The 26,174-nt window shown below is 37.6% G+C and overlaps 1 protein-coding gene and 1 pseudogene across 3 annotated transcripts in view; both read right to left on the bottom strand.

Annotated features, from left to right (window-relative positions):
* Nucleotides 1-26,174, bottom strand: part of ADK (adenosine kinase) — a 619,463-nt gene that overhangs the window by 307,570 nt on the left and 285,719 nt on the right. For all 3 annotated transcript variants that reach the window (XM_062214718.1, XM_062214719.1, XM_062214720.1), the window contains 2 exons: nt 13,472-13,644; nt 5,182-5,290 (listed from right to left, as the gene is read on the bottom strand). In XM_062214718.1, coding sequence (XP_062070702.1) covers nt 5,182-5,290; nt 13,472-13,644 — 282 coding nt within the window. The remainder of the gene's footprint in view (nt 1-5,181; nt 5,291-13,471; nt 13,645-26,174) is intronic.
* LOC133776297 (zinc-regulated GTPase metalloprotein activator 1F-like) lies at nt 9,981-10,718 on the bottom strand (annotated as a pseudogene).

The raw sequence follows: 26,174 nt of genomic DNA, 5'->3' as shown, positions 1-26,174 counted from the left end.
TCTCTCTCTCTCACACCCCAAAAAACAAAACAAAACAAAAAAATAGCAATAACATCATAAGGGAGGATGAAGTGGAAGTACATTACTACATAAAGTTCTTAAATATATTTGAAGTCACATAGTATTACATCAAGGTAAACTGTAATGAGTGAAGGAAATGTTCTACAAACCGTAACGCAATAAAAATACTATATAAACCAAAAAGAGAGCAGGAAAAAGAAAAAAGAGGATGAAGAATAGAAAAGACAAAGAGAAAATTAATATGAAGAATTCAAATATTACCAAATTGACAACTGTATTAAATAGAAATGGCATAAACATTCCAATAAAAAAGGCAGACATTGTCAGGTTGTACCAAAACATAACAAAATAAAACTGAAATGACCCAATGATATAAGACATATACTTTAAAAACAGACATAAGTCAGAAGAGAAAGGAAGGAAAAATTTATACAATGATACCAATAATCAAAAGAAAGCTGGATTGGCTATATTAATATCATATATAGTAAACTTCAGGACACAATATAATGTCTGAAATAAATTAATAAATGGATCAAATAATCAATCCTATACTTTATGCACCCAACAGCAGAGTTTGAATCTTAATGAAGTAAAATTGTTAGAATGTCATGGAGGAATATACAAATCCACAATCATAGACAAAGACAAAAACTCCGAAAAATCCCAACATCTAGAAATTAAACAATGGACATCTAAGTCCCCTGAAATAATTTGAGATGCAGCTAATTCAATACTTAGAAAAATTTATAGCACTAAGTATCTAGTTTTTTCTAAGTCACACCTAAAAAGGAAATATAAAGAACAAAAACTAAGATCAACCTGGCCTTAGATTTCTTATAAAAAGTGCCAGAAGTCTATGAAATAATATCTATAAAATATTTTGTTTTGCAAAATATTAATCAAAACAAGCTGCTGTTTATTTAAAAGCCATAGGAGGTAAATAAAAAAGCTCAAGAAGGGAGTCCTTCCTGTTGAAAGAAAAAAAAGTTTGATGATAAAATGCAGCAAATTAATGTATAATTAAAATAAAACAGAAATGAGAAAGCTGTGATAAAATCATTGGTGGAAAGCATTCCTCATTTAAATATGGAATTAAAACTGTAAGAAATATGGCTATACGCTCTGCTATGGCCCGGGAAGGCAGTGGAGGATGGCCCAAGTGCTTGGGCCCTGCACCCACATGGGAGACCAGGATAAGTACCTGGCTCCTGCCTTCGGATCAGCGCAGTGCGCCGGCCGCAGCGGCCATTGGAGGATGAACCAACGGCAAAGGAAGACCTTTCTCTCTGTCTCTCTCTCTCTCTCTCTCTCACTATTCACTCTGCCTGTCAAAAAAAAAAAAATCAAATTTTTTAAGAAACATTATAAGTAAGTTTTGTCGAATTTCTTAGCAGATTAACAGTGCTTATAAAGATATTCATAGTTGAGAAAAATTAATGGCTCCAATATTCTAATCTTTTTTCATAAGCCTTTTCTAAATACTATAGTCTTAGAATTCTAATTTAGGAAACATCACTTCTTGAGAAGAAACAGATACAAGGCAATCTGATTCTAAGGTGAAGGACATCTGAGAATGATGTTTTCAAAAACATAATTAGGCACCGTCACCAGTAATTCCTAATCACCTGCTAACAAAGAATTTGACAATCTAGTCTAAACACGGAAAAAACTGAGTTTACAAAGCATAAATGGCACACTTGCTTGGAATTACAAAAAAAAAAAAAAACCCACAAACTTCAGTATTTTATTTAAATTAACAGAATGTTCCTATTATATTCAATTTCAGTTTTTTATGGGAGAGTTTCTGACGTGAATTTATTCACTGTACTATTTATTCATTGTGAAGAAAATGATTAACGTTTTCAATTTTCTTAATGCTGCTGATCATTACTAGTGGTGGGAAGAAATATAGCTGAATATATTGAGCTAGTTGATTTTATGTAATGCAGACAGATATCTTAATTATGGACTTTGTTAAATAAAATGAGTTGTTTCCTTAGATCAGCAATTTTTTAGACATGAAGAGCTGCCAGAATTTCAACTTGTTTGACCTCACTAATCTGCAATGATAATGGAAGATTACCAATCCTACAATCCTTGAAAGAATGCAGAATCCCACCTGATTCGTGGTTTGTTGTTGTTGGCTGCTTATTTTATTTGTTTATTTTTCAAAGATTTATTTTATTTATTTGAAAGAGAGTTAGAGAGACAGATAGAGGTAGGGGTGGGGGTGGGGGGTCTGTCCATCCACTAGTTCACTCCTCAAATGACCACAACAGCTAGAGCCAAGCTGATCGGAAGCCAGGAGCCATTAGTGGTGAAATGGATGCTAAGTGGAGTAGCCAAGACTTGAACCAGCACCCATATGGGATGCTGGCCAGATGGGTGCTGCAGGCCAGGGTTTTAACCCACTGTGCCACAGCACCGGCTCCCCGGCCTGATTTCGTGGTTTGAACATACACTAAGACAAGGCCAGATGCGTCTCATTTCTAAATATTCTGAACTAAAGAATTACACATTTACAAGAACTAGAAAATATTTTTGTGGAAATAACATTATATTTCAGAGAAGAGTCACAGATTTTAATGATTAAGAATTATATTCTTGGGGCTGACACTGTGGTGTAGCGGGTAGAATTGCCGTCTGCAGCACTAGCATCCAGTATGGGTGCCAGTTGGAGAACCAGCTGCTCCACTTCCAATCCAGCTCTCTGCTATGGCCTGGGAAAGCGACAGAAGGATGGCCCAAGTCATTAGGTCATTGCATCAGAGTGGGAGACCCAGAAGCTTCTGGACCCTGGCTTCAGAATGACCCAGCTCCAGCCTGCAACCACTTGGGGAATGAACCATCAGATGGAAGATCTCTCGCTCGCTCTCTCTGCCTCTCTGTAACTTTGCCTTTCAAATAAATAAATAAACAAATCTTGAAAAATAAAGAATTATACTCCGAATTTTTAGCCAAATAAGTATCTGTTGCTTATTCACAACACTATGCACACAGTATCCTAGGTATCCAATATAAACTTACTATTTTCAGAACTATTTTGAAATAACTTAAGCACTGACAGGGTAGATTGAGTTGGCACTGTGAAGAAGGATTCTTTTCATAAAATTGCTGAATATATAAATTGCTCTATAGCTAAGAGCTATTCATCATCATCAGAGATATCAGCTGGAATCTATTTTGTTACTTCTGGGTGATTACACCACACAAATTTCAAAAATAACCCAATTTTCCTTACTAATCTGATCAAACTGATCAATCTATGCTTTACACAAAAATTAGACTTTTAAAATTCAATACTTAATCCAATTATAAAAATACCATGTACTCAATATGTCCAAATGGGTAACAGCACATAATTAGTAAAACCATGAAGTTGTTTGTAACTTAGATCTATGGTTCTATAAAAATTCCATTGATCTGGGGCCGGCGCCGTGGCTTAACAGGCTAATCCTCCGCCTTGCGGTGCCGGCACACCGGGTTCTAGTCCCGGTCGGGGCGCCGGTTCTGTCCCGGTTGCCCCTCTTCCAGGCCAGCTCTCTGCTGTGCTGTGGCCAGGGAGTGCAGTGGAGGATGGCCCAAGTGCTTGGGCCCTGCACCCCATGGGAGACCAGGAGAAGCACCTGGCTCCTGCCATCGGATCAGCATGGTACGCCGGCCGCGGTGCGCCAGCCGCAGCGGCCATTGGAGGGTGAACCAACAGCAAAGGAAGACCTTTCTCTCTCTCTCTCTCTCTCTCTCTCTCTCTCACTGTCCACTCTGCCTGTCAAAAAAAAAAAAAAATTCCATTGATCTGAAGTTGGCTTTTACATTATATAATCATTAAATCTATATGAATTGTTTTCAGGTAGGCATATAATTCTGGAGCAAACTAATTTGTTCTGAAGTGTAGCTAGTTGTAATTATCAAATTAAAAATATTTTTCATCATAATATATCATCTCTCACAGTTAACATGGAAAACTTCCATAAATCACGCCAAACATTAAACCACATGCCCTCTGAAAATCAGGCTTGCAAACTTAAGATGGTTTGAAACAGTACATAAATCCCCCCAATAGAATCATGTATGAATATGCGCTACACCAGGATTTTAATGAAAAATGAGACAGTTTTGAGAAATAAAAGAAAATGGAAAGAACATAAGGGGGAAAAAACATCAACTGTTGAAATGTTTTTCTCAAATACTGGCAGAAGAGATAGCATAGCTTTCCACTATATAATCTTCTCATTGCAAGCATTTATTTGACAGTTATAAAGGGGTAGGATTTGCTATACAGGGGAATCAATAACAGTGTTGTGAAGCCTACAGCAGTGCACGTAAACATCCTGTAGGAGACATTAACACTAGGCTGAAAGAAATAATTATATTTTCAATAAACATGTTCAAATTGGATAATCAATTTTTTACATGTCTTACCAGCTGTTTCAACAGCACAGGTAGTAGAATGGAAGCAGCTGTTATACCAAAACCACATATTATATGCATATGAGGGGCTTTTAATTTTTCATAGGTATCTACTTATTTGTGAGCAGCCACATTTAACTCATATTAAATAAAAACAAGGTAATCATGGGGTGATTAATTCAGGGGAATTTTTAATACAGTCCTATTTTAGAAATGAATTCTTAACTAATTATTTTTATGTCAGAAGACTTAATAATTCAAATTACATGCTGCCCTTACTCGCAGATTTAAGAGATTTGTCACAATCAATGTTTCTGAAATATTAAATTAAAAGGTGTCATGGTAATTACTATGGAATAAATAGCAATTAAGATTTCTTTTAGGCAAATAAGCTCAAACATTTTGCAGTGAATATTTAAACTATTAATATTTTTCACAGAATGCATGCATCATTCACAATATGTTACCTAAAAATAATTCTAAAGATATTAAGAAACTGATTTAATAGCACAGAATTCTGTGCTTAGTTGAGAAGCACCTATGTATAAAGTATTCAAAGAGGTAGAGTTGAAGGTAAATAACACAAATTTTGATTCATGTAGAAATCATATTTCTGTTCTGTATTTATAATAGTGAATATAACATGTTTTGAGATAAACAAAAGACAATTATTTAAAAATGTTTATCAGCAAACAACTATAATCTATGATATTAATGCATACCAGGAAATCTGAATTAAATACTTACGGCTATATAACAAACTCTTGCTTTTTCTACCAACATCCAGTTTTTCTCCAGGTCAAGATGTTTTTCCTTTTTATAACAATTGGCAGCAGCAAGATTAGCTATAAGGGACCTAAACCAACCAAAGAAAAAACAAAAAGATTTTACTCCTTTTTTGCCTAACTCTGTCATATTTTTTTATATATTAGTTAATTAGCAATGTTTTTGATAATTTTCATTTACATATCAGTTACTGATTTTTCAAAACTGATGTTACTGACTTTTAAATGAATGTAAATAATATTAGTTTTGTTTTGGATACTTTGTATTTCAAATAAATAAATAAATCTTAAAAATACTTTGAATACTTTCTGTATTCAAAACAGCAGCTGGTTGGCTGCGGCTCACTAGGCTAATCCTCCGCCTACGGCGCCGGTACCCTGGGTTCTAGTCCTAGTTGGGGTGCTGGATTCTGTCCCGGTTGCTACTCTTCCAGGCCAGCTCTCTGCTGTGGCCAGGGAAGGCAGTGGAGGATGGCCCAAGTGCTTGGGCCCTGCACCTGCATGGGAGACCAGGAGGAAGCACCTGGCTTCTGGCTTCAGATCGGCGTAGCTCTGGCCGTAGCAGCCATTTGGGGGGTGAACCAATAGAAGGAAGACCTTTCTCTCTGTCTCTCTCTCTCACTGTCTAACTCTGGCTGTCACAAAACAAACAAACAAACGAACAAACAAAAAAAAACCCACCAGCTGGTATTTTGAGAAAAAAGGAATTTAAGCTTTATTTTAAGAATAATCTACATTTATTAAATTTAAATATTTATTTTAAATACAATTAAAGTATAAGATACCTTATATTTTAAAACCTAAGGTATCATATTTTAGTAGTTCAAAATAGTTAACAAATAAAGCTATTAAGTCATTCTGCAGAAGGAAATTTATTTGGTATAGTGAAAAAATACCTTCATAAAAATAAGTATCAACATACTCTAATTGACTATTTAATCTAATGCTTTGGAAGTCAAGTATGGGAGTAATTTTGCAAAACACACATATAAACATAGACCATATTTGCTATGAAGAATTAATTTGCAAGCCATTACATTTTAAGGACTGGAGTCAATTAGATATTAGTTTCTATAGTTGAAAACTCCCTGGGCTGGTCCAGTTTTATAGCTGGAAAATCTAAGCAGGACACTACATTCAAAATTCTGTTATGAATGCCTTAGATCATTTCAGTACAGTTCAACAATTACACTTAATAATTATTTACATTTCATATAAATTGATAATTTCTTCCTCAGTTTATAAAACTAATTGTCAACTTTTAAAATAAGTAAATGGTAACAGTTATGGCTTATTTTAAAAAATTATCTCATCGTTTTGAGACATTGATAATGGTTTTTTTTTTTGACAGGCAGGGTGGATAGTGAGAGAGAGACAGAGAGAAAGGTCTTCCTTTTTGCCATTGGTTCACCCTCCAATGGCCGCCGCGGTCGGCGCATCGCACTGATCCAAAGCCAGGAGCCAGGTGCTTCTCCTGGTCTCCCATGCGGGTGCAGGGCCCAAGGACTTGGGCCATCCTCCACTGCCTTCCCAGGCCATAGCAGAGAGCTGGCCTGGAAGAGGGGCAACCGGGACAGAATCCGGCACCCCAACCGGGACTAGAACCCGGTGTGCCAGCGCCGCAAGGCGGAGGATTAGCCTGTTAAGCCATGGTGCCAGCAGATAATGTTTTTTTGATAGTGTTTAATTCCTGTTAAAAAATAAGAAAATATTTTCAAAAACTTATTTCCATTTATTTATATGCCAATTTACCACTGAAGGATATGTTTTTATGTTCAATTAAATGAAGGAAACTACACATCCATGTGCTGGGCCAGTGCTGTTGTATAGCAGGTTAAGCCTCCTGCCGCACCAGCATAACAAATGGGCACCGGTTCGAGTCCTGGCTGCTCCACTTCCTAACCAGCTCTCTGCTATGGCCTAGGAAAGCAGCAGAAGATGGCCCAATTCCTTGGGCCCCTTCACCTGCATGGGAGACCCGGAAGAAGGTCCTGGCTCCTGACTTCAGTTTGGCGCAGCTCTGGTCATTGTGGCCAATTGGGGAGGGCACCAGCGGATGGAAGAACTCTCTCTCTCTGTCTCTCCTTCTCATTGTGTGTAATTCTTTCAAATAAATAAATAAATCTTTAAAAAATGCATTCATGTGCAAAATAAGTACACTATAAATTTAAGAAAGTTAGTCCTGTTTTAAAAATATTTTAGTAATCATAACTTCAGGAAAATCTTGATTGAAATGGTCACTAAATAAAAGCAGACACTTCTGGTACTAGCTATTAAACTTTGTGGTTAATTTTTAGTTTACTTTCACTGTATTTGAAACAGAGATGACAGAGATCTTTGACACCCTGGTTTACTCCCCAAGTACACCCAACTGCAAGGGCTGGACCAGGCCAAAGCCAGGAGCAGGGAACTTAATCCAGGTCTTCTACGTGGGTGTCCGGGCCCCAGTAGTTGAGCCATCTCACAGTGCACATTGACAGGAAACTGGATTAAGAAGTACAGGAGCCAGGATTTGAACCAGGCACTCTAACATAGGATGCTGACATCCCAAGTGGTGTCTTAACAGTTTTTCTAAGTGCTCATACCCTTTGTTTTGAACATAACTACTTTTGGTAGTAAACTATAGTTTGTTCAAAAGAGAAAACTCAGACATTCTTACTATCCCAGTGTATCTGATGCTGAGTTTGAAGACTAAGAACCTGGATCAAGGATACTGCATTAACTATTTTGATTTTTGAGTTTTAGATGGTGGTAGCAAAGGTAGCAATGGTTAATAGGCTCCTAACTAAAACAATTTATCCAACTCTACAAGCTTTCAGAATTTGAACGAGGAGTAATTGAGAGTCATTCTCTAGTTTCTGACTTCTAATGTCATCTGAACCATCCTGACCACCATAAGCATAATATTAGTATACATAATATTATAATACCTGCTCTTTAAAACAGCAATTTGGCACACCAAAACAATTCAGCAACTTCACTCAAGCCTGAGTAGTAACACAGGCAATTCTTGACCCATATTTCATTAATTGGCAAACTTTGCACTTGCAGATTAAAATCAGTTTTAAGAAACTGAAAAGGGCAGAGGCCTCAATCAGCATATTTCAATATTTAAATAATGAATGTTTTTATTTATTGAAATCTTAAAATAATAATATTCTACACAAAAAAATGAAGCTAAAGGAAGGATCTGAAAATGACTTTGATATATTAATTATTTTTCTATACTTTATAAGTCTCTAAGGACACCAAAACTCTTATTTTTTTTTTTCTGATCATCCAAAATATCTTTTTTTAAACTTTTATTTAACAAATATAAATTTCCAAAGTACAGTTTATGGATTACAGTATTCCCCCCCCCCATAACTTCCCTCCCACCCGCAACCCTTCCATCTCCCACTCCCATTCCACTCACATCAAGATTCATTTTCAATTTCTTTATATACAGAAGATTAATTTAATATATATTAGGTAAAGATTTCAACAGTTTGTACCCACACAGATACACAAAGTGTAAAGTACTGTTTGAGTACTAGTTATAGCATTAATTCACATTGTACAACACATTAAGGACAGAGATCCTACATGAGGAGTAAGTGCACAGTGACTCCTGTTGTTGACTTAACAAATTAACACTCTTCCTTATGGCATCAGTAATCTCCCTAGGTTCTTGTCATGAGTTGCCAAGGCTATGGAAGCCTTTTGAGTTCGCTGACTCCGATCTTATTTAGACAAGGTCATAGTCAAAACGGAAGTTCTCTCCTCCCTTCAGAGAAAGGTACCTCCTTCATTAATGGCCCATTCTTTCCACTGGGATCTCACTCACAGAGATCTTTCATTTAGGTTTATTTTATTTTATTTTGCCAGAGTGTCTTGGCTTTCCATGCCTAAAATACTCTCATGGGCTCTTGAGCCAGATCCAAATGCCTTAAGGGCTGATTCTGAGGCCAGAGTGCTGTTTAGGACATCTGCCATTCCATGAGTCTGCTGTGTATCCCACTTCCCATGTTGGATCATTCTCTCCTTTTTAATTCTATCAGTTAGTATTAGCAGACACTAGTCTTGTTTATGTGATCCCTTTGACTCTTAATCCTATCATTATGATCAATTGATCACTTTGACTAGTGAGATGGCATTGGTACATGCCACCTTGATGGGACTGAATTGGAATCCCCTGGCACGCAAAACTCTTATTTAATTTAATAAAAATAGTGACACTGTTTGGTTTTAAAAATTTCTGGCTATACAATATAAACATTCTGTCTTTGCAATCAGCTGAAATTCTAAAGGAAATGACAATATTGATGAAAGTTTTATCATCATTATTATATATAACTTCCATGGGTAAGAAATTAAGCATATGTAAATTCTCAAACCAATTTTTAAACATTTTTGGTCTCTGGATGATTGCGGGCAGGAGGGTGGTTATGGAGTAAAAAGCTGCTATAATCCAAAAGTTGTACTTTGCAAATTTATATCTATTAAATAAAAGTTTATTAAATTTCACAGTAATTATATTTTACTACATGAATGTCCAATGTTTTATATTACATATATACATATTTTACATATCCTATAAGATAAATACTATTTTAAAGTACATTCAAATTCATAACAGAAATAATTTAAAGAATAGATGTATGAATTCACCCAAGAGGAAACTTATTCTCTGTTTAATGAATCCTTTTGATAAGAAATACTTCTAGTGTTCCAGACAATCCTTATCTTTTTATTTTGAAAAGTACTGCCCATTGTCTGTTTCTAGCAAATTAATATAAATAGCTATTTAGGGATATTCTAATCCAGATTCCTGCCAATAAGGACAAATTCCTTTGTTCTCTCAGTGTCATCTTTCCAGCTCACTGGAGTCTTCCAGATCACAGCCCTCATGGACACCTTGGACAATCACATACTGTATCTCCTTTTGATGGACACTAGCCTGTTCAGCCAGATGACCTCCATGCTGGGATTCTCCTTATTTTTCACATTCTTTCACTATAGGAGATTCTGAATACGTAATTTAGATTCTCTTCTTTTACACAATGGGATTATAACTATCAGATCAAAGTGAAGTTGTATTTCTGGCATTTGTTGAAGGGTTTTCTGCTAACATACTCTACAGAAACTGTCAAAGGCAAGAAGATCTAATAGATGAGAGAGATCAACTCTTGGTCTTTGTGTTTCTAAACATTTTCCTGGTTCATTTACTCATTTATTAATGATTCTTAATTTGTGTAAATCCTCTTTTGGAACCAAGTTTGTTTTATTGATGAAAATAATATCTGCCAAATAAAGTTGCCAAGTGGTTTCATCAATAAAGCCATTAGATTTTTCTTCTCCTGAATATGTTAATCCAGATTTTGAATTCCCATTGGATACCACCAAGAGAAACATCATTCCTTAATTCAGCATCAACCCAAAACACAGAAGCCACCATATGAGCATTTGCTAACCCAGTGGTATTTAACAAAATATCATCAATTTCCCTTTCTTCTGCATCAAAATTCTCAATAGCGCTGATGACATTGTTTTTCAATGAACAGCAGAGCTAACTGTTTCCAGGTTCCAGCCACTTTTCACAGAGCTGTTCACCTTGGCTAACAACTAAGGATTTCTCCACTGCACTTCTTTTCCCAAAGTCATTTACTACTTTCCGATATTGTTTACTCCGTGGCTTTCTCTGAATATATTTCAGAAAAGTTGTCTTCCCAGCACCTAAATACTCTGTGAAGGGGAGGGATCTTGGTGCTGGGGCCAGGCATTTCCTCCTCTTTTGCTTCCACCCAATGGAAACAAATTCAAGACAACCATCTGCCATGTTCCACTTCGTCATTCATCCACAACTCGCAAAACCTTGCAGCATCTGGCCAGTACCACATACCTCCCTAAGTGGGTCCAAGACCTTCTCCAACTATGCTTTCAAGTTTTATTTTAGTTATTTAATAATTACTGCCCATACTGATCCTGAGTATCCAGAATACACTCTGTTGGAGGTCAGTGAGTGAGCCAAAACAAACAGAATGAGGAAAGGGAATTAACAAGTGACAGGGGAGCGAAGGGGAGAAACAGAAAGGAGGATAAAGGCAGAAATAAAAGTGAGAAAGAAGGGAATGGGAAGTAGACAGAGAATGGGAGAAAAGAGATGATAAAGTTGGGGCTGGCGGTGTGATACAGAAGGTTAAGCCCCAGCTTGTGCTGCAGGCTTCTCATACTGGAGTGCTGGTTCAAGTCCCAGCTGCTCCATTTCTGATCCAGCTTCCTGCTAATGTACCTGGGAAAGCAGCAGAGGATGGCCCAGGTTCTTCAGACCCTGCCACCCATGTGGGAAGCCAGGACAGAATTCCTGCCTCCTGGCTTCAGAAAGGCCCAGAGCTGCTTGTTGTGATTATTTGTAGAGTGAACCAGTGAACAGAAGATACCTATCTCTCTGTCTTTGTCTCCCTCCCCATTTCTGTCACTCAGCTTTTCAAATTAAACAAAAAATAAACCCAAAGAAATTAAAATTTCTGGTGAGTCATTATTTTTTTTTCAATTTTTTTCAATTTTTTTTTTTTATTTTTTGACAGGCAGAGTGGACAGTGAGAGAGAGAGAGATAGAGAGAAAGGTCTTCCTTTTTGCCGTTGGTTCACCCTCCAATGGTCGCCGCGGTAGGCGCGCTGCAGCCGGCGCACCGCGCTGATCCGATGGCAGGAGCCAGGTGCTTATCCTGGTCTCCCATGGGGTGCAGGGCCCAAGCACTTGAGCCATCCTCCACTGCACTCCCTGACCACAGCAGAGAGCTGGCCTGGAAGAGGGGCAACCGGGACAGGATCGGTGCCCCCACCAGGACTAGAACCCGGTGTGCCGGCGCCGCAAGGCGGAGGATTAGCCTATTGAGCCGCGGCGCCAGCCTGGTGAGTCATTATTTAAAATGAAATAATTTTGAATGATTCTAACAATAACTAGGAAAGTTATTTTATCTTTCTTTTGCAAAAAAGGAAAAAGCCCACTCTGTTACAATATTAATGTTAGTAATGAATGAATATACTAAAGGAATACCTCCATATAGCTACAAAAGAACAAACATAACCAGTGCAAGTAAGGCCACAAGAGACAGATTCCAAGTTTAGATGAAGAATTTTCTAGTAAGTAGTTATACAGAAACATACTAGGTTGTTTCTTGGGTGGTACATTACCCAAAACTAAAGCTGTTTAATAAATATTTGACTGTTTCTTAGAAATGTTTTAGATGACCTAATTCATGAGATTGGATGTTATGTAGCACTGTAAGCATGTAAAATATGTACACATGGGGGTAGACATTTGGCATAGCACTTGAGCTGCTACATTGGATGGCCATGTCCCATATTGGAGTGGCTGGGTTCAAGTGCCGGCTCTCTTTCCAATTCCATTGCCCTGATAATGCAGGAGGCAAAAGATGATGGCTCAGGTGCCTGAGTCCCTCTGACCCATGTTGGTGTGTGAGACTGAGTTTTGGGTTTCTGAAGGTCATTCTTTGTCCCTGTGTTTTTATCTTTCAAATAAAAATAAATTGATTTAAAGGTATTGTGGTACAGTGAGTTAAGCAGTTGCCTGCAGCACTGTCATTCCATGTGGGCGCCAGTTTGAGTCCCAGCTGCTCCACTTCCAATCCAGCTCCCTGCTAATGCACCTGGAAAAGCACGGAGGGTAGCCCAAGCCCTGGGCCCATGCACCCATGTGGGAGGCCCAGATGAAGCTTCTGATTTCTGGTTTTGGCCTGTCCGAGTCCTGGCTGTTGCAGCCATTGGTGAATGAACCAAATGATGGAAGGTCTATGTCTCTCTCTGCCTCCCCCTGCCCCTATAACTCTGCTTTTCAGATTAAAAACAAAAAAGATATATACACATTCATGAAAATTCATATTTCATTCTCAGAATACGGTAAAAGAAAAATTCTTTCTAATCCAACTTCGACAACAAGCTAGAACAAGAAATTAAGCAAAACATTTTCCTTTTCTGATTCTAAGTATAAAAAGTAGATATGGACTAGATAAATTCACTTTCATTCTATTACGCCTTATAAATTCAACAGCAGGTTCAACAAAAGTAAATTTTAAAACAAAAAAGAAAAAAATTGTATAAGGAAAAAGGGTTATTACTGCACACTAAAAGCAACGATAAACATGAAGTAAAAATTCCAAATTCAAAGTGGAATTCAGATCTTAGCAGTGTTTTTATGCAGCCAATTAGTATTGTATTATTGTCCGCCCTTCTACTGGGATCACACTGACCTGTTGTCACCAGTGATGCATGCAGCACAAGTGCCTGTTGGCTGCTCATTCTGCTCATAGTAATGAGCATCCACATGGGCTTCGGCAGCTTTTCTCTTCAGAATCTCCCCAAATTTATCTATCCCAATGCATCCAAAAAATGTAGCTGCTTTGTGTGGCTGTTGAATCATCCACTGAAAAATAAGAACATAAATTATTTAATGGGTCATAAAATGGTACACATCATTCAGGATTCTGCCATGGATAGTGTCATGAAAAGAATGCCTTGTGAGAAACTATAGTTAGTATGAATGGAATTTCAATTCTGTACTAGTATTTATGATAACAAAAATGATATAACAACCATGTAAAATCTTATACTACACTGGGTGAGAGAAAAGGGGCATATAGATTAAGGATTCAGAAAGAAAACTAACACAGATCTTAAGTCAAATGCTGGCTTAGATGGCACAATAGTAACTCCCAATGTAAGTTGTATGGCATTATTATAAAAAGCTCAGAATCTAACTCGAAAGCCAGATTCAAATCCTGCTTCTGCCTCTTACTTAATGAGAAGAACATGTCACTTAACATCTCTATTCCTCATCTTTAAAATAGGGGTACAATTATAAATACAGATTATTAGGTTGTTGAGGATTTTAACTGAAATAATTTAAGTTGATTTAATTTATCACTGAGGATAGTATCCAGCACATAAACAATTAATGTTAATTGTGTTTGTCACTATTATTGCTGCAGTTGTAATTCATAAATAAAGTTAAGATATGTTTATGTCTAATGAATTCTTTTAAAAACTCAATAGTGTTAAAAATTCTAATTGCAAATATCTCATTTCATTAAAATGATCTCAGAAACTAATATTTTGGTTAAAAAAGGCACTAGACTTCTTTTAAAATGCATTCTTTTTACCAACTTGAATAATTATATCTCATAACAAGACCAAATTGCTAAGAGTTCTAATACTTAACAAGCAATTCTAAAGTTTTCACTTATTTTTTTAAATACTTATGCTTGGTTAACTATTCAAAGTCAAATGATATCAAGAAAGATTTGGCAAAATTTATCTTTGAAAATATTGGAGTATAAAAGAAATGCATATATACCAAAGTGGTAAATGAATGAGAGAAGAAAGAAAGAAGTAACAAAGAGAAAATTACAGAGGTATGATACAAGAACTCCCTGAAACCTGGCAACTCCACTCCCAGGTGTTTCCATTGAAGACCCATGGCTACAAACGCAAAGCAACACAGGCAGTAGTATTCAGTGAGACATGATTTGTAATGGCAAAATGGTGGAAGCAATATAAAAGTCAACACACAGAAGACTGGTAGAATAAACTATGATTAAAACCACTCAACAGTCATCAAAAAAAATTGAACAAAACAAGAAAAAGCTCTTTAGAACAACCTATCCATATGGAGTAATTTCAAGGATACTGTGAAGTTAAAGAAAGAAATTCAAAGATACTTTGCTTGAGAAACAATAAAAATTAAGAACCTATATATTCTTTCAAAGCAAAAGGGGAAAGCTTCAGGACATTGGGTCTGGCAATGATTTCTTAGATATGACACCTAAATCACAAAGAACAAAAGCAAAAAATCAACAAATGCGAGTATATAGAACTTAAGAACTTCCACATGTCAAAGAAAATAATCAACAGAGTGAAAAAGCAATTTCTTCCACATCATTTAGTTGAAGCAAAGTTAGTAATTAGAGCATTATGGAACTTCTGAAACTCGACAACAACAAAATTAACCAGTCAAAAAATGAGAAAAGAACTGCTGCTTCAAAGAAGGCACACAAATGGCCAACTAACAAATGAAATGATATCATCTCACACCTATCTGTTTGGTCACTATTAAAACAACAGAAAATAAGAAAGATTAGTGAAGATGTGGAGAGGTTACAATCCATTTTCAGTGTTGGTAGGAATGTAAAGCGGTACACCACTATGCAAAACAGCATAGGAGCTTCCTCAAAAAAATTGTAGATAAAATTAGCTTATGATTAAGGAATCCCACTTCCAGGTATATATATTCTAAAGTACTCAAGGAAGGATCTTGAAGGTATTTACACGTTCATAATAGATTCTTGCACATCCATGTTCACAATAGCCAAAAGGTAGAAGCAACTTAAATGTCCATTAACATTTAAGTGGATAAAGAAATGTGACACAGGGGTCGGCACTGTGGTGTAGCAGGTAAAGCTGCCTCCTGTGACCCTGGCATCCAATATGAGCACAGGTTTGTGCCCCAGCTGCTCCATTTTTGATCCAGCTACCTGCTAACAGCTGGGGAAAAGCAGCAGGAGATGGCCCAACTACCTGGGCCCCTGCCACCCATATGAGAGACCTAGATAAAGATCCTAGCTCCTGGCTTCAGCCTGGCCCAGGGCTTGCAACTGAGGCTAACTGGGGAGTGAGTAAGTGGATAGAACATCTCCATCTCTCTCATCACAAAGGAGAAACAAGAAACATGGTTAGCAAACACTGGGGGTAGGGGAAGGAAATTAATATTTAGTAGTTTAAATGTTGCAACATCAAAAAGTTCTAGAGATCTGCTGCTAGACTATGTGAACAATTCCTACATTTTTAAACTCCATGCCAGCGAACAGAGAACAGTGTGATGAAATCTTCTACCTTCGCACTTTGCTCTGAACAGGATGTAAACCATCCCGTTGTCCAGTGCAGCCATACTGAATAGAGTATACCTGCCATTAGTTACTTAGTAGCCACCCTAGTAATCAGATTGCTGTTATATGACAGTGCTTGTGTTCAATTAACCTAATTTACTTAATACAATGGCCCCAAAGGGCAGCATTGTAGAGGTGGCAATTTTCTTATTTACCACAATAGTGGTATTTTATTTGATTAAATTTTTTAAAAAAATATTTATTTATTTGAAAGGCAGAGTAGAGAGGGCCAGAAGCAGAGAGAGAGGTCTTCCATCTGCTGGTTCACTCCCCAGATGGCCTCAACGGCCAGAGCTGCGCCGATCGGAAGCCTGGAGTCAGGAGCTTCCTCCAGATCTCTCATGAAGGTGCAGGAGTCCAAGGACTGGGGCCATCTTCTACTGCTTTCCCGGGCCATCGCAAAGAGCTAGATCAGAAGTGGAGCAGCCAGGACTCAAACTGGCACCCATATGCAATGCTGGCACTGCAGGCAGCAGCTTTTTCTGCTCCACCACAGCGTCGGCCCCAATAGTGGTATTTTATGACTATTGTAGGTAACTCCTTATGTGCCTGATTTACTTTTTTTTTTTTTTTTTTAAGATTTACTTATTTATTTGAAAGGCAGAGAGAGACAGAGAGACAGACATAGAGAGATCTTCCACCTGCTGGTTCACTCCCCAAACAGCTGCACCGGCTGGAGCTAGGCTGATCCAAAGCCAGGAGCCAAGAGCTTATTCCGGGTCTCCCATGTGGGAGCAGGGGCCTAAGCACTTGGACCATTTTCTGCTTTTTCACGCGCATTAGCAGGGAGCTGGAACAGAAGTAGAGTAGCTGGAATGTGAATCAGAGCCCATATGGGATGTTGGTACCACAGGCTGTAGCTTTACCTGTTGGACCACAGTGCAGGTCTCGTGCTTGATTTATAAATCAAACTTGATGACAGGTATGTATATATAGGGTAAAAAACAGTGTGTGTGTATGTGTGTGCGTGTGCGTATACGTGTGTGTGTGTATATGTGGAGGTCTTAGAACATATTACAAACGAGTTAGAGTAAAGTACTGCAGCAAAATACATAAATGAACTCAGTAGCAACTTTTACAAAGGTTAAATAATGTCATCAAAATAAAATAAAACTTTGCTCAGTGAATATGAAGTCATTATAAAGCAATTCACCAAATTGTAATAAGTATTTGTCTAAACTATAGTCTGAAAAAAGGACTATTATTACTCAATGCCATTTTAAAACCTGATTTATTAACTACTCTGTAATCAGGATTTAAATGAGTTTAAAAGTTCCTGTGACAAATCAACATTGCTTGAATGTGCAACACAATAATGGATAAATTCTAGAAAAATTAACCAGTTTTTGTAATATCTTTACTAATGCACAGGAAAGCAGCTGACTCTATTTCATTTCATTTTTTAAAAGATTTATTTATTTACTTGACAGGCCTAGTTACAGAGAGGGAGAGACAGAGAGAGGAGTCTTCCATCCACTGGTTCACTCTGCAGATGGCTGTAGCCACTGGAGCTGGGCAGATCCAAAGTGGAGAGCCAGGAGCTTCTTCCAGGTCTCCCTTGTGGGGACAGGAGCCCAAGCACTTGGGCCATCTTCCACTGCTTTCCCAGGCCATTAGCAGGGAGCTATATTGGAAGTGGAGCAGCCAGGCATATGTTTAACTTACTAAGCCACAGCACCAGTTCCTGTTTTGTTTCTTAAACAGTGTGTTTGTGTGTATTTCTGAGAGACAGAGAGAAGGAAAGAGAGGCTCTTATCTATTGGTTCACTCTCCATGCCCACAATGGCCAGTGCTGGACTGGGGTCAGTTGAGAGCTGGAAACACCATCCAGATCTTCTACACAGGTGGCAAGGACCCAACTATCTGAGCTATCACCGCTACTTCCCAAGACCTGCATTAGCAGGAAGCTGGAGTCAAGAGCCAGAGGTGTTTATCAAACCCAGGTATCATGGGATGCAAGCATCTTAACTGACAAACTAAACACTCACCACTCTGTTGTTATTTCCAATAACAGGACAGTGACAACGTGAGAACTTTATTTGTGATCAGTAATTCCCATGTAAAAATCAACAAATCTAAAATCACACTGCAGTAAGGCAAAAAAAACAAAAAACAAAAAAAACAGAGTATTTTAGATACCTAAGAGAAATAGAGGACACACTCATACTTCAAAACAATGATCTAGATGAGTAAAAAAAATAAAATAAAATAAAGATATTATAAAGGAGAATGGCAGAAAAAATTTTACAAATTAATTTGCTAAGACTTACTAAAATTTCAGTAAATCTCTAACTTTGCCTCAAACATAATGTGTAATCAACATGTAGTCATTACATTTCCCACCATTTTGACATTTCATCAATTAACATTTAGTGTACATCTGTGGGGCCGGCGCTGTGGCGTAGCGGGTGAAGCTGCTGCCTAAAGTGCCGGCATCCCATACGGGCACCGGTTCGTGTCCTGGCTGCCCCACTTCCAATCCAGCTCTCTCCTCAAGTCCTTGGGGCCCTGCATCCACATGGGAGACCCGGAGGAAGCTCCAGGCTCCTGGCTTCGGATCGGCGCAGCTCTGGCCGTAGTGGCCAATTGGGGAGTGAACCAGTAGATAGAAGCCCTCTCTCTCTGCCTCTCCTCCTCTTTCTGTGTAACTTTGACTTTCAAATAAATAAATAAATCTTTAGAAAAACGTACATTTGTTAGCAGATTAAAAAGGTAAGAATAATGGGGCTCCTACTACAAAGCCCCAATTGCTACATCTTTAGATTCTTTCTACTTTTAAAAAATAAATTATAATAGCAATTTAAAAAAAAAAAGATTTTATTTATTTGAAAGTCAGAAATACAGAAAGAGAAGGAGAGATCTTCCATCAGCTGGTTCACTCCCCAAATGGCCACAATGCTAAGGGCTGGGCTGGGCTAGGCTAGTCTAAAGCCAGGAACCAGGAGCTTCTTCCAGGTCTCCCACGTGGGTGCAGAGGCCCCAGTACTTGGGCCATCTTCTGCTGCTTTCCCAGATACATTAACAGGCATTAACAAGGAGTTGGGTCGGAAGTGGAACAACTGAGACTTGAACTGGTGCTCAAACAGGATGCCAGCACTGCAGGTGGAGGCTTAAGCACAAGGACTGTGATTTCTGATAGAAAAGAAGCAAGGTGAGCTCTGACATCATGCATGTCTCTGCCAGAAAGCAATTTCCAGAACACCTTGCAGAAAAGAACTCTAAGAGAGCATGGAGCTTTCTCTGAAATGAAGGGACAGAGACAAAAGTGTGCAAGGAGAGGCAGGAGATGAAAAATTGTAAAAAAAAGAATTTCAGAGAAGAATGATCTGAAATCTATAGAGCTACTCTACATAAATGTTCTAGAATAAAAGTTAACTCAAGTCTCAGGATGCAAAATTAATATACAAAATTCAAATGTACTTCTGTTACCCAGGAAGGCACAACTGAAAACTAAAGTTAGGGGCCTGTGTTGTGATGCAGCAGGTTAAGCTACCAGCTGCCATGCCAGAATCCCTTATCAGAATGCTGGTTCCAGTTCCAGCTTCCCTACCTGCTAACACACTTGGGAGGCAGCAGCTGATGGCTCAAATACTTGGGCCTATGTTATGCACATGGAAGAATTAGATGGAGTTCTAGGCTCCTGGCTTCAGCCTGGCCCAGCCCTGGCCATTGAGGCCATTTAGAGAATTAACCAGCAGATCAAAGATTTATTTTTTTCTCTGTCTCTTCCTGTCACTCTGCCTTTCAAACAAATTAAATACATCTTTAAAAAAATGCACAGAAAAACAAAAAAAGCACTTATAAAAACATCAAAAATTAAAACACATAGGGACAAATTTAAACCCTAAATGGTAGGCTATACTATGCACAATCCTCCCTACACTCAGTAACAGATTCAGTGCAATCCCACCCAAAATCTCAACAGGACTTCTAAGAATATCAAGAACAGCTGATATATACAATTAATAATTTATCTAATTAATAGCAAAAGAAATTAGGAGAGCACAAACTTAGGAGATTGTCAACTGTGAGAGAAATCAATACTGTCACTCCCCAGTTTCTTCAGAAGTAAAATACAGGCAACAACACCTTTGATCTCTTGAGTTGGCTAAGAATCAGAGTTAGACTAGGAAGATGTGAACCTCAGTTCCGTATTATCTATTTATTACATTTAGATAACTTTTACACACAAAATGAAAGAATTCTTGCTATACTGTAATTACATCTAATGGGAGAAGAGGAAAACTACAATCATCATTGGTAACTTCATATAAATAGTTGAATTCGTTTAATTCAACTTACATATGAATGGTAAAGGCAGACGTATACTAGAAAAAGCCCAGGAAAGATTAACTGTAGCTGAGGGGATCAGAAAAGATTCCAGAGATTTGTTTTTGAGGATCAGTATGATTTTAAAAAACAGTTATGAATTAAAAAACAGGGGTCAGCGCTGGGGCACAGCAGGATAAAGTCCCAGCCTGCAGCACTGCCATCCGATATGGGCGCTGGTTTCAGTTCCGGCTACTCCACTTCTGATCCAGTTCCCTGCTAATTTGCCTGGGAAAGCAGCAGAGGATGGCTCAAGTCCTTGGGTCCCTGCACCCGAAGAAGCGCCTGGCTTTGGATCAGCTCAGCTCTGGGCATTGTGACCATTTGGGGAGTGAGCAAGTGGCTGGAAGACCTCTTTCTCTCTCCGCCTCTACTTCTCTCTGTAACTCTTTCAAATAAATAAAATATTTTTTAAAAAAAGATATACAGCACAGTACATGCCTCCTTTTTAAGAATTTTATCATACTGCCCCTAAGAAAAAAGAAGCATTGTTAATTGATTAGTTCCAACCAAAAGCATTTGTTTTCTAATAATTTAGCATTCCACTGCAAAATTCCCACATCTTGGAATCAGTCTGGTCATTATCACCCTCATTTCTGGTTTCACATTTATTTTCATGTAGTACTCGCTCTTAATCACAAAAACCATCAAAATCCAGTTTTGCAGAAAGTAAAAAGCCAGTGAAATGACTGCTGTAATTCAATGTTAAAACTGAAATATTTGGAACTAGTTGTTCACACTATGTCTCATAGATGTTGATGTGTTTACTTGTACAGCAGCCCAAGGGCCATAGGAGTGCACAGTTTGGGAAACAAAAAAAGAGAAAAAAAAAAAAAAAAAAGAAAGAAAGCAGAGAAAAGAGAGGACTACTTGGAGTATAATGACAAACCAACCACATATGTGGGAAGAGACTAAAGGGAAAGGTAGACCTAGGACAGATCACTGTCACTTCAAGAAGTTTAGGCAGCATTCTGTATGTGGAGGAGAGTACATTAAGATTTCTTAGCAAAGGAGGACACAGAAGAAATGATGTCTACAGGCTGGCATTGTGGACAGGGAGTTAAACCGCTGCCTACAACACCAGCATCCCATATGGGCATTGGTTCAAGTCCAAGCAGCAGATGATGGCCCAAATACTTGGGTCCCTGCCATCCTGAATGGAGTTCCAGGCTCCTGACTCTGGCCTGGTCCAGCCCTGGCTGTTGCAGTCACTTGGGAAGTGAACCAGAAGATGGAAGATCTCACTTTATGTTTCTCCCTTTCTTTCTGCAACTCTGCCTTTCAAATAAATAAATAAAGTTTTAATAAAGAGTATATTAAAGAGTGAGAGGATAATGTCTCAACACAGCAAAGAGCCAGGAGAAAATTTACAACTGAATTTAAATGAGAGCTGAATAAGCAACATATTAGCTTTACATTAAGAATCTTTAACAACAGAAGGAAAGATTTCTATTAATATTGACTTCAGCTTCCAGGTAAATTTCCTCTTTATCACTTAAATGTAATATTTAGGGCAATAAACCTGACAATGATGTCTTAGAGCCAGGTACTTCTAAAATAATGCAATACACTTTAGTTCATTTCCTAATTGAATGATGAAGGTTGACACCTAGATACTAAAATAGTTGCAAGATAAGTCAGACAGGAAATTTTATACGAGAGAATTCAATGAGGCATTTGAGGAAAACTGTAAGGCATAACTATGAGAAATTAAATGTCAAAACTGGGAAAGAGCAACAAGCTGACTGCAAAGGGTGATGAGGAAATCAAAACTGAAGTACACTGATTAGGAAAATAGCACATATCAAATAGCTTAAAGGATTGAGATGATTGCAATACCACCAAGTGAGACAGAGTAAAACACGAATGTTCATAAATATTAAGAATCCATTCTTACGCATCAACTAATGCATTATATGCCTCCCTCCTGATAAACTGCTCCATTTCTCCCCCTGGAAAAGATCCTATTAATAAAAACTGATTTCTAACAATATTGATATTATTGCCAACAATGGTCCTGTGTTAATTTTCAACTGGTAAAAACCTGTTAATATCTTTTTCTCAAAACAGATTTTGAGAAACCCATCTACTTGCTGTCTACAAGAATACATCTCATCAACAAAGAGGCACACAGACTGAAAGTGAAAGGATGGAAAAAGATATACCATGCCAACAAAAAACAAAAAAGAGCTTGTGTAGCGATCCTAATATCAGAAAAAATAGATTTTAACACAAAAGCTGTGAAATGAGACAAAGAAGGGCACTATGTAATGATTAAGGAATCAATTCAACAGGAAGACTTAACTATTATAAACGTATATGCACCTAATTACAGGGCACCTGGCTATTTAAAAGAAATGGTAAGGGATCTAAAGGGAGACATAGACTCCAATACAATAGTAATGGGAGACTTCAATATCCCACTTTTAGCAATGGACAGATCAACAAGACAGAAAATCAACAAGGAAATAGTAGAGTTAATTGACACTATAGACCAAATGGACCTAACAGATATCTACAGAACTTTACATCCTACAGTTGCAGAATACACATTCTTCTCAGCAGTGCATGGATCTTTCTCTAGGATTGACCACATGTGAGGTCATAAAGAAAGTCTTAGCAAATTAAAAAAAAAAATCAAAATCATACCATGCATCTTCTTGGACCACAATGGAATGAAGCTGGAAATCAACAACTCAGGAATCTCTAGAACATATGCAAATACATGGAGACTGAACAACATGCTCCTGAATGAACAGTGGGTCATAGAGAAATCAAAATGGAAATCAAAAAATTTATGGAAACAAAGGAAGACAATACAACATATCAAAACCTAAGGGATAAAGCAAAAGCAATGTTAAGAAGAAAGTTTATAGCAATTGGTGCCTACATCAAGAAATTGGAAAGGCACCAAATAAATTAGCTGTCAATGCATTTCAAGGACCTGGATAAAAACAGCAAATGAAATCCTAAATTAGGAGAAAAGAAATAATTAAAATGAGAAGAAAACAAAATTGAATAAAAAAATACAAAAGATCAGCAAGATGAAGAGCTGTAATTGACACACCACTGACCCAACTAACCAAAGGAGAGAGAAGATTCAAATAAATAAAATTAGAGATGAAAAAGGAAATTTAACAACAGACACCATAGAAATAAAAAGAATCATCAGTAATTACAACAAAGAGTTGTATGCCAACAAACTGGGAAACCTAGCAGAAATGGATAGATTCCTGGACACACACAGCCTACCTAAATGAAGCCATGAAGACATAGAAAATCTAAACAGACCCATAACCAAGATGGAAATTAAATCAGTAATAAAGACCCTCCCAACAAAGAAAAGCCCAGGAGCAGATGGCTTCAATGCTGTATTTTGTCAGACATTTAAAGAAGTATCTCCAATTCTTCTCACTATTCAAAAAATTAAAACGGAGAGAATCCTCCTAAATTCTTTCTATGAAGCCAGCATCACCTTAATTCATAAACCTGAAATAGACACAATAGAGAAAGAGAATTATAGATCAATTTCCCTTTGAACATAGACGCTCCTCAACATAATTCTAGCCAATCGAATCCAACAACACATCAGAAAGATCATCCATCCAGACCAAATGGGATTTCTCCTTGGTATGCAGGGATGGTTCAACACTCACAAATCAATCAATGTGATACACCACATTAACAAACTGCAGAACAAAAACTATATGCTTATCTCAACAGATACAGAGAAACCATTTGATAAAATAAACACCCTTTCATGATGAAAACTCCAAGCAAATTGGGTATAGAAGGAACATTCCTCAACACAATCAAGGCAATTTATGACAACCCATGGCCAGTATCCTATTGAATGGGGAAAACTAGAAAGCATTACCACTGATATCCAGTACCAGACAAGGATGCCCACTCTCACCATTGCTATTCAATATAGTCCTGGAAGTATTAGCCAGAGCCATTAGGCAAGAACAAGAAATCAAAGGGATACAAATTGGGAAGGAGGAAGTCAAATTATCCCTATTAGCAAATGACATAATTCTATGTATAGGGGATCCAAAAGGGGATCCAAAAGACTCTACCAAGAGACTACTGGAACTCATAGAAGAGTTTGGTAAAGTAGCAGGATAGAAAATCAATACACAAAAAATCAATAATCTTTGTATACATAGACAAGGCCAAGGCTGAGACTGAACTTCTAAGATCAATCCTATTCTCAATAGCTACCAAAAAAATCAAATAAATTGAACCAAGGATGTCAAAGATCTGTATAATGGGAATTACAAAACTTTAAAGAAAGAAATAGAAGATACCAAAAAATGGAAAAACCTTCGATGTTCATGGATTGGAAGAATAAATATCATCAAAATGTCCATTCTTCCAAAAGCAATTTACAGAATCAATGCGATACCAATCAAAATACCAAAGACATTGTTCTCAGATATAGAAAAAAATGATGCTGAGTTTATAAGGAAACACAGGAGACCTTGGATAGCTAAAGCAATCATATACAACAAAAGCAAAGCTGGAGGCCTCACACTACCCGATTTCAAGACATAACTACAAGGTAGTCATAATCAAAACAGTCTGGTAATGGTACAAAAACAGATGAATAACCAGTGAAACACAAAAGAATTGCCAGAAATCAATCCAAGCACCCACGACCAACTTATATTAGACCAAGGAGCTAAAACCATTCCCTGGAGCAAGGACATTCCCTTCAAGAAATGGCTCTGGGAAAACTGGATTTCCACATGTAGAAATATGGAGCGAGACCCCTACCTTACACCTTTCACAAAAATCCATTCATCATGGATTAAAGACCTAAATCTATGACATGATACCATCAAGTTATTAGAGAACATTGGAGAAAACCTGCAAGACACTGGCATAGGCAAAGAGTATTTGGAAAAGACCCCAGAGGCATAGGCAATCAAAGCCAAAATTAACAAATGAGATTACATCAAATTGATAAGTTTATGCACTTCAGAAGAAACACTCAGGAAAGTGAAGAGGCAACCAACAGAAAGGGAAAAATTATCTGCAAATTATGCAACTGATAAAGGATTAATTACCAAAATATATAAAATGACCAAGAAACTCAACAACAACCAAACAACCCAGTCAAGAAATGAGCAAAGGACTTAAATAGAAATTCCTCAAAAGAGGAAATCCTAATGGCCAACAGACACACATGAAAAAATGTTCATGATCACTAGCCATCAGGGAAATGCAAATCAAAACCATGAGGTTTCATCTCATCCCAATTAGAATGGTTTTCATTCAGAAATCAACAAACAACAAATTCCTGCAAGAATGTAGGGAAAAAGGCACCCTAATACATTGTTGGTGAGACTGTAGACTGGTAAAGCCACTTTGTAACTCCAGCATTCAAATAAATAAATAAATCTTTTTAAAAAATAAACAAACATTGGACCAAGAAGTGAATTTCAAAGCAAACAAAAACCCAAATCATAATGAAGAGTGGGATAGGTAAGGGAGTAGGAGGTGGGGTGGGGGTGGGAGGGCAAGTGTGTGGGGAAGAACCACTATATTCCTAAAGCTATACCTATAAAATTTGTATTCATTAAATAAAAGTTTTCTTCAAAAATAAGTGTTAACTGTTAAATTAACAACAAGAGTCTCTGTGCTCTAACTCCCCATGCAAGACCTCTGTCCTCAATGA

Source organism: Lepus europaeus, chromosome 17 (genome assembly GCF_033115175.1).
Source record: "Lepus europaeus isolate LE1 chromosome 17, mLepTim1.pri, whole genome shotgun sequence".
Taxonomy (NCBI): domain Eukaryota; kingdom Metazoa; phylum Chordata; class Mammalia; order Lagomorpha; family Leporidae; genus Lepus; species Lepus europaeus.
This window is presented reverse-complemented; position numbering and strand designations above follow the sequence as displayed.